The 10091-nt window shown below is 35.6% G+C and overlaps 2 protein-coding genes across 4 annotated transcripts in view; one reads left to right on the plus strand and one right to left on the minus strand.

Annotated features, from left to right (window-relative positions):
- The window catches only part of LOC113070399 (tetratricopeptide repeat protein 7B-like), a 38345-nt gene extending 31426 nt beyond the window's left edge, over positions 1 to 6919 (minus strand). Inside the window, exons 1-3 of one of the 3 annotated variants that reach the window (XM_026243684.1) lie at positions 6703 to 6919; positions 1650 to 1804; positions 126 to 294 (exon numbers count right to left, since the gene is read on the minus strand). In XM_026243684.1, coding sequence (XP_026099469.1) covers positions 126 to 294; positions 1650 to 1804; positions 6703 to 6823 — 445 coding nt within the window. In that variant the 5' untranslated portion in view covers positions 6824 to 6919. The remainder of the gene's footprint in view (positions 1 to 125; positions 295 to 1649; positions 1805 to 6702) is intronic. The other 2 variants (XM_026243685.1, XM_026243686.1) reach the window with 2 other exon arrangements.
- Positions 6920 to 9561: 2642 nt separating this feature from the next.
- Positions 9562 to 10055, plus strand: LOC113070400 (ribosomal protein 63, mitochondrial). Its single transcript, XM_026243687.1, has one exon. It carries the CDS (start codon positions 9594 to 9596, stop codon positions 9903 to 9905), a length of 312 nt encoding a protein of 103 aa, XP_026099472.1. The 5' UTR covers positions 9562 to 9593; the 3' UTR covers positions 9906 to 10055.
- The last annotated feature ends 36 nt before the right edge of the window (positions 10056 to 10091 follow it).

Raw genomic sequence — 10091 nt, forward strand, 5'->3', positions numbered from 1 at the left:
GCAAGTTACACAGTTTCACAGCGCACACATAAACAGTGTACCTGCAACAGCAAGCTCGGGTTTGTGCTTTCACAAAGACAGCAATTCTGTTATGTCATTTCTGAGCTACTACGTTGATTATTTACCTTTGGTGGCGTAGGCCTCAGCGATCATGGACAGTCTGTACACCGGAGCCCCTACCAGCTGCATCTCATCCAGATTCACACGACTGTACAGATTCAGTGCTTCCCTGTAATCAGCCTCCACATAACAAAGCTTAGCCATGATCAGACTGGCCTCCTGCATGTATTCAGACTGGGAGAGAAAGAGAAGACACACACCGCCACACTATAGCATACTACAGTAAATCAAATATAGCACCACAATTTTATTTTAATTAAATACATGTGTAAAATACAGATAAACACCAATGACACTAGAAAGGCTCCAACCATGACTGGTTTAAAAAACTATTTTAGATTTACTTAGCACTGAATTATCAATAATCATAAGCTTTTCATTCCACTACTAATCTGGTTGTCATTCACTCACAAAACTTGGTATTGCGGTATTGCTAAAATTGTTGGATATAATAAATTGCTTTTGGTTTTTCTCATTGAAAAATATTTTAATAAAAGTCTGATAAATTATTACATTTAAATCTGGATGTTGAGATATTATTCCAGACTTAGGGGCCATTTTCACCGAATGTGTTTTTGCAGTCTTTTGCATTGCTTTTCCACTGCTGTAAACATACAGTAGACAGATGTGTTTGACAGCTGTGCTTACGTTCAAGTCTTTTGCAGGATCTTGTGCATGACACAGTGTTCTTAAAGTAAGTTCAACTTAAAAATTCAATTAAAAAAGCATCTCTACACCTGCATTTTTCCCCATTCCGCTTACATGCATCTTGCACAAAAATGCATACTGTTTCAACCCTTAGAATTACTTTACACTAATCATTAATAATTTACTAAGCAATTTTTTTAATATATATTTTCTTTCATTTTGACGATGGATCAGATACATTTTAGTATCATTAAAATACTAATATAATTTTGTGCCTGTATTTATTATGTATATATATAGAAACACATTAACTTAAATATTAAAGATAATTATATTATGTTAATATATTAAATATATTTATATATAATATAAATAAAATATAAACACATGTAAATATTTTCTAAATATATATTGTTTATGTATTTATAAATACATAATAAATGTACACAGTACGTACACACACAGATATGTAAACTAAAACGTTTATTTTTTGATGTGATTAATAATTAAACATCACTAGTTTTTACTATTATTTTATTATACTTACAGTCATCATATAATTTTATTAGTTGTTACATTATTATTTATTACTTACAGTTAAATTAGTTTTGTGGTGTCAGTTTTATTAGTTATTTTTTTAATCTATGTATAGTTTTATTAATTTTATTTCAGTTATTTTAGTACATCATGTTAAACTAAATGAACATGAGAAATGTTGCTTAGGGAACTAGCTTAAATATATTTAACATTTGATTTTATCTCAGTTAAACATTTATTTGATTTCAAGAAATATATATTTTTAATGGTTTTAGTTTTCATTTTAGTCCACTGTAACACTGACACAGCAGACAGAAGTGATGATGCAGACAGTCCAGGCTTACCTTCAAGTTTCCCCGATCAAGTGCAGCCGTCAAGTGTTTCCGTACCTCCTGGAGACGTGGCCGGGGCCCGCGGGGACTGGCTCCCTGCTTGATGGGGTTTTCCTTGAGGTACTGCTGGAGTTTGGCCTCCCCCAGCAGAAGCTCCCCGAGATCATCTACAAGAGAAGCAGAGGTTGAACTGGGCACCTGAAATTACTCAAACAAACACACACATAGACAAAAAGCAGATCATACACTAGGATAATTTAATCATAATGACAGTCAGCAAGATCATGCACACATATTCATAATGTGCCACTGCAAATGATGGCAATTTTTTGTTTACTGGGTGAACTATTTCTTTCATCTTTCTCATCTGACTGAAAAAGAAATCGAGGATCGTCACCACCTGCATATCTGAACTGTAAAGTCAACACACAAACACTTTTGCAGTGCAGGAGAGAAGTGCTGATTGTGAAAACAGCATTACATAAAGCCCAGATATAATCCAGTGTTGAACCTGAACACATTCTTACGGGTCTTAACACATGCACAGCTCTGAGAACAACCACGTGTGGCTTCATCTGCCTTACACGCACATCTTAAATCTTTCATCATCTTATACGAGGTTAAACAATAATGCTTATTAATATGTAGCTTTTAAGGAACAGGGCAAAATGAAAAGATGTAAACTGCAATTTAATCCGCAACTGTGTTCATTATAGACATTAAATCAACCTTTAGGACAGTCTTTTGTAATTCATAAGCTTTACCCAGTCAAATGCATCATCTCCCAGATGTTCACGAATGATATTAATGTAAAATATTCTTTTTGGGAAATCTTTCTACTTAAAATGTGTTTACAAATTCTGAAAATAAAAATAACAATGCCTAAACACATATAATTTATTAATAAATAGTTATAATATTATTAATTAATAATATTATTAACAGACTTAAGTATAACTTTGTTATTGTTGTATATTACATTTTCAAATATATTTGATTATAAACAATTATTTATTTATTTTTACTGAAAACCACTATATATATATATATATATATATATATATATATATATATATATATATCAGTGGTGTCAAAAGTATTGGCATTCATTACTCAAGTAGAAGTATAGATACTAGGGTTTAAAAAGACTTTTGTAGAAGTTGAAGTATCAACTCAAGCTTTTTACTCAAGTAAAAGTGTAAAAGTACTGGTTTAAAAAACTACTTAAAGTATAAAAGTAAAAGTAATGTAAGGAAAAAAAATGCCATTAAGAACAAAAGCTTGGGCCGTGCCACAAGGGCCTATTGTGCACTACCCCACCTCCTCAAAAAAAAAAAAAATTCTAAAGGCCATAATGACTATAATGTTATATTAAAATGTTCATGTTGAAAAATTTGGGAGGCATTAGGCTACCTGTTTCAGCCACATATATGCCCATTGAAAATGAACTCATTTTAGTACAATACAAATACATTAAAGAGCTAGAGATATGATGACTAGTTGCCAATAAGTATTGTTATGGTGCAAAAAGTCAAACTTCAGAGGCATGTCATCAATAACCTTGAATGGAATGTAAATGTACATCCAAGCTTAGCTGCAGGAATCTGTGAGGGCAATGGACAAGAACACTGGTGCAGGCTAAGAAACAATTACTCTTGTGTGGTTGACTATTTACAGTAAACATTATAGTGCTGTCAAAATGAATGATTAATCTAAGTGATTATTCAAAAACTAAAAATGAAAAATAACTCATGATCCTGATACCTTCTTGACTGATAGCTTCTTGTATTCGGTACATACGTCTGCTATGTCCAGTGTTCGGAGGGTTAACGAGTTACAAAGTTGATATAGAGCTTCACAGTCCCACCCACAGCCCGAGAGAGCTCTGGTGCCGGAAGTAAATTTCCCATTCATTTCTCCCATTCACTTTCGGAAAAATCCGTATCTAAAGAGTCTTAGAGCATGTGTGAGGATAACCAGCCACGGCTGAACTCATAAGCATATAACATATCATTTCAAGTGAAAAAATTAAGACAAAATCCAAAAAAAGTCAAAGGTACAAGACTTTGTACATATTTTCATTTCGAGCGCAGGAACTGCTCATCCCATAAACCACCGCGCCCCATTGAATTCGACTGAAGCCACAACTGCGAACGAGGCAACGAGCCTTTTGAGCGACATCCAAATCTGATGACGGCGGCTCGCGCGAACTTTTTCCTCCAGTGAATTTTATTTTATATAGTAAATGTGCTGTAATAGCAGTTCTTTCAGTATTAATCGTGTAAATAAATAGTGTTTTATATATGTATTGTGGATTGATTTTTATTTTATCATCGTGTATTTTATATTGTGTGCGTGTGTGAAAGTGGTTAACGATAACGTCAGCAATGGTGCAGTGCTCTGTACCTGACTGCAATCACCGCTCAGTCATCAACACATGTCGTTGCCATTACACAAATGTTCAGTAAATGCACAAAAAGGTATGTCTAGGCTAAATATTGTTTTGACAGTGGCATTATAAAATGCTTGATATGACTCATTTCATATGGAGGCTACAGTAGCCTAGCTAAAGTGGACGATAATGCTAACTAAAGTTACCAACCTCCCTGCAAAACTCTCAATGGCAGCCAAGGAGATCATGATTGCACTGATATCTCTACCGTGCAAAAACGCAATACAGGTTTTTATTTTATTTTATTTTTTTATTAATGATCTTCAGTCTTCACGGACCTTCGAGGGGTTTAACCAGACGGTTATACGAGCTCCACCAATCAGATGCATCACTGTGGGATTGTGGGATTGTTCAGGATTGTGGGTAATGAAGTACTTAGCCAAGACATAGCGAATAAAAGGCATTTAGATCAAAACAAGGTTAGTGCCCCCATGATCTTTTTACGTTTATATGATATATATACTGTTGCTTAGTATAGCCGTAGCTGGTTTTAAGTCTACCATGTATGGTTACGTTTTAATGGCTTATACCCCAAATGTCAATGCAGAAATTGCATTGAATTTTTAGTTCCGGCACCAGCTGTGGGTGGGACTGTGATGCTCTATAGCCTAGATATCACAACATTGTCATTTGCGTCATTAATCGCAAACGATAATTTATTAAAACGTCTCACTACCCAACCACCTACAGTAGCTTAATTTGTGGAGGACGAAGAGAAAGCACCCATTTGGCAAATGAGCCAGTAGTGAGAAATAAATAATAACTTTTAAGTAGGGTCCAGTGCCTTTTCGATACTTTTAAAATGTACTGGCACCTCAACGTGCCTGAACCGATACTTAAAAAAAAAAAAAAAGAACTACAAAAAAACTATGGATAACATTAAAGAACATTACAAATATTTAAAATAAATCCATAGCTTTCACCTTGGATGCTCTCATTTCCCAAGTTGTGCTTCCCTTAATCTAAGGCTAATAAATGTATTTCACAATCTGGGTCATTATTTAATACAAAAGTACACATAATGTTTCTACTGTATCTCTGTCACTCACTCTGATATTTAGTTAAGATGAGTGCTGTCTGTCACTGTCTTAAATCAGTTCTGTGAATGACTGTATGCTCATTCTTTATAAAGTAGCAACAATCTCGTTTTTAAAATACAGTACTGTGCAAAAGTCTTATGGAAAAGAAAGAATAGTATTTTCACCCCAAAAAAGGGTTTTAAGCCAGTTATTTATATCTTTTGCTGCAATGTGTCAGTAGGACAGTAGTTTGCCATTAATTTTAATAATAATCTAGTGCGATTTTGAATGCACAAGCAGTTTGACGATGGCAAAATGAATGTTTGGAATTGTAAACTGATATTTTATACTGACAGTGACACTCTAGAGCAAAATATATAAATAACTGGCCGAACACCATTCTTTTAAGTGAAAATACTGCCTAAGACTTTTGCACAGTAGTGTATGTACGTATGATTAAATGAAGTATATTTAAATAAGTGTAAGGAAACAGCTGTTTCGTGATTAGCGGTGACAAGCGAAAACTTTACACTAGATGAGAAACCGACTGATCGTGACCTTTTGTAAACTGTATTTATGACAAAGAACTTCACCGATACAGATATTCTAACAATCTATCGGTAAACACACACCTTGTGTCCTCTGTCTCTGTTTGAGCTCGCGCTGCTCCACCGTGGTCGGCGGATTGAAGAGCGCGCTGAAAGACGGGAGGAGACCGGACTGACGCCGGTTTCATTTGGAATTTAAGCGGACTGACTCTGAGGCGATCGGATACTACTGGTTCCAACCTACTTTTAAGAAATATATTTTTTGATAAACGAACCCAAAACTGTCTATGCAGTGTGATGTGACTTGTGTCATGTGCAGATGTGATGGATCGCGTATGGACCAATAGGGTGTCGGGATGGTATATGTGTATACTTCTCATCCAACCACAATCAAATTCACTCCATCCTGATGGCGCGATTTATCTGGATAGGTTTTTTTTCTTTCTCTCTCTCTGAACGATAACAATCCGGAATGAAATAGCAGTAACGAAGCTATTTTTTTAAATGTAAGGAGTAGAAAGTACAGATACTTGCGTGAAAATGTAAGGAGTAGAAGTAAAAAGTCGGCTGAAAAATAATTACTCAAGTAAAGTATAGATACCCCAAATTTCTACTTAAGTACAGTAACGAAGTATTTGTACTTCGTTACTTGACACCTCTGATATATATATATATATATATATATATATATATATATATATATATATATATATATATATATATGTCGATTTTACATTCACAAATGCCAGTCGTAAGTACTTTAATGTTTTTTTTTTTTTTCATTTCATGAAGATGAATGGACACAGCTGTATGGACAATCAAGAAGTGTACTGGACAGACGAGCACAATACGTTAACACCAAAAAGGCATTAATATCACTTTTTAGACACCCTGAAAAGAAAAGATCTCTCAATGATTTGTAAACGTGTAGTTAACCGCACAGGAATGAATGTGACACGGATTTTGCCAGCAGGCCTGAGACACACACACACACACTGTCCGAGCTAACGCGTTAGCCAGGAGTACAGAAGACAGAAATCACACACCGTTTGAGATGAGTTTGACAGACAGCTGGCGCACGAGTTCGGGTATCTTGTCCCATTGTCCCTCTGATCGACACCGCTCTATTTCAGTCTCTAATCGAGACCCGGACTTTCTGGCTGTCATCTTTCTGCCTCCTCCTGAGTCCTGACCAAAACACGACCGGAGCCGCAGCACAGAAACATCAAAGACCTGGAGAGGAGCACAAAAACATGAACCGGATTACGCTTCCGGGCCGTGGTACTGAACTCTCATTGGACAGATTCCAATCACGTGACTATTATTTTGACTCTCCCTCTCTCTTTCTCTCTTTCTTTCTCTCTCTCTATATATCTTTTTTTTGGTCACATGAATATTTTTATTTTTATTTAATTTGTTTTATTTACATTTCAGTTTATATAATTTATTTCTGTTTGGTCCTTCTTGGCCTACAGCAGTCAATATTTCTGAATAACGACATTCAATAATCCTGTCTCTCTGTGCTTGTTACAACCAAATCAATACTTAATTTCCATACTTAGAAATAGGTTGTGTAATGTACAGTCAGATACAGTCATTTTTTGCAGAATAAACACTAGCAAGTTTTTTTTTTTCTTTTTTTAAACCGTCTTCATTAAACCATTAAACCTTTCAAATTAGATAAGATTAGATTCAACTTTATTGTCATTGCACATGTAATGTACAAGGCAAAGGGATGCAGTTAGCATCTAACCAGAAGTTCAATAAACAGTAAGTTAAGGATATACAGTGTTTATAATATGTTACAAATGAGCAATAAATATACAGATAAGGCAGTATTATGGACATAATTTACAGATTTTAAAATGCTCTAAGCATGATATACAGATAAGTGTACTATGAACATATTATATAGATTATGTAATAAGTGTATGTACACTATAAGCAGAAACTATGAACATTTGAACATCATTTGCACTAGTGCAATGGGCATTAAAAAAGTGCATTGAAAAATATCCCAGTGGCAAATGGATCATTCAGTTGTCTCGATGAACAGAAAGTAGTGTAAATAATAACAAGTGTAACCGAATTTAGTTTTTTTTTTTTTTTTGATGAGTGATGAGGAGGGGTGAGGAGTGTGTGTGGTGGTGGGGGGGGGGGGTAAATTCAGTAAGTTGACAGCTGTGAGGAAAGGACTGTCAGCAACTGAGCAGTTCCCATACCAGACTGGGATACAACTTGTCAGGATGTTCTCGATCACACACCGGTAGAAGTTCACCAGGATGGCTGAAGACAACTGGTTCTTCTTCAGTGTCCACACAGCCCTGTGGTACTCCGATGTTGAGTGTGATGGAGGTGGAGCAGGTGTGGCCTGACCTAACATGCTGACCTCTGTTGATCAGAAAGACCATAATCCAGTTGCAGAGGGAAGTGTTAATGTCCAGGTCTCCAAGTTTTGTGTTCAGCTTGAAGGGAATGACAGTGTTAAATGCTGAGCTGGAGTCAACAAACAGCATCTGATTATATTGGCCCATGCCTGAGGGAACCTTTTACTCAGACAGATTGGTAATTGGTTAAGAAGTATAGTTGTTTAAATATTGTCATACTAACAGGTTGATTGTAATCACTACCTTTCCATCAAAGTTAACTGACATTATTAAGATACATTTGTTCTGACACAGTTTAACTCTGAGCTCTTGTCGTATTTTATTACCATTTTCTAAACTTTAGCAAATAGGCTAAACTGTGATAAAGTGAGAAATGTTGAAGGTGTCTGAATAAATTTTGGTTTTACTGTATATTTATTTATTTATTTTTACATTGAAGACAGTGCTATTTTACATTTGATCATTCACTTTCTGTAGCTGGACACCTACAAATTTGAAAAACCATAAACATTGCAAAAATAGCACAAATAAATAGAACGAACATACAAATTAAACAATTTCATTTAGGGTCGACTGGTACAACCTGCATTGGGCCCCCGCTAACCCCAACTACAGCCCTGGTCGGATATTATAGCTACACACACTGAATTAAACAGATCTGTTCCTCTGGTAATCCTGATTGAATGAAGTTGCCCTCCCGGATTTTTGAAGTTCGTCAGTCAGAGCGCGCTGCACTGCAGCCTCCACTGCTGTAGGTGGCGCTGCGATAATCGCACTTCTGACATTCAGCAGCAGTGTGTCCGAGGCATGCTGGTCGGGGATTTGGACAGAAGATTGTGTAAGTTATTCAATGTCTTAATCATTACTGTTGTAAGAAATTAACTTATTTTCATCTTCATGCTTTTACACTTCTGAGTAAATGTTATTTTCGTCGTTGTTGTACGAACGGTATTGTTTATTACTCGCCTACAGCCTGCATGCAAGTAAATGATGTGATGTAGGAGACATTCAAACGTGCTAAAAGCGTATTTGAAATTTTTAGATAATAAGATGTATACGATATATAATTATTTGTCTTTCCTTGTTTCCATTTAAAATTCCGTTGATTTGAAATCAGTGCCATTTCAAGTCAAGGTCAGATGGTTCGCTAGACTGTAGAGAGTTAAGATATATATATATATACATCTATCATATTTACAGATAATATAGCACTTTTTAATCGATTAAAGACTAGATGTATTGTTTACCAGTTTAAAGACGTGATAATAATGAAGTTCAATCATATCTATTGTTTCTTATGAACTCAAACTCAAAATTCTGGCTGAATAGCCCCAAAAACTGAGCGTTTACTGTACAGTCTTGTATTGTTTACATGAGTATGTCATTTTAAATGCAATTTAACAAAACAAAATTGTTTTAATTAATAATTATTTTTTATCAATAATTTATTATTTTCTCATATTTTCCTCAATTTCTGATGTGAGATTTGTAGCTGAACTTCTTTGTGATTTATTTCAGATTCACTTTTGTAACCCGTCGCTGACTGCAGGATGTTCTTGACTTTGGCGCTTTTGCGGAAGGGAATCCCAGGAAAGCAGTGGATTGGGAAGCACCGTCGACCACGGGTTGTCACTTGGCAGATGAAACGCAATGTTATTAACCGCCTGGAACAGGAAGCAGAGAATGAATACTGGATCAGCCGGCCATTCATGACGCAGGAACAGGAGCAAGGCCATGCAGCACAGAGGCGCGAGTGGATGTGGCAACAAATCAAAGCTACACGACAAGCCAAGTTTCCTGAACACAAATACATTGCAGACCAACTAAACCACCTGAAAATCACCAAGACCTGGCCCATCTAATCAGAACATCAAAGACTGATGCATCTCAGAGTTTGGAAAAAGGAAATCGATGAAAACCTAGGACTCTTTGTGTTTGATTTGATATTTTCTGCATCATACATTATGTGATTTGTGCTGTGTTTATAAATTACTTCTGATGATCACATTCGACTCTTCTTCTTTTTTAATTCGTAATGTAGTATTAAC

This window comes from Carassius auratus, unplaced genomic scaffold (genome assembly GCF_003368295.1).
Source record: "Carassius auratus strain Wakin unplaced genomic scaffold, ASM336829v1 scaf_tig00003842, whole genome shotgun sequence".
In the NCBI taxonomy this organism is placed as follows: Eukaryota; Metazoa; Chordata; class Actinopteri; order Cypriniformes; family Cyprinidae; genus Carassius; species Carassius auratus.

Excerpts from the sequence above, each read along its gene's own strand:
- LOC113070400 (XM_026243687.1), top strand. The coding sequence starts at position 9,594 with ATGTTCTTGACTTTGGCGCTTTTGCGGAAGGGAATCCCAGGAAAGCAG.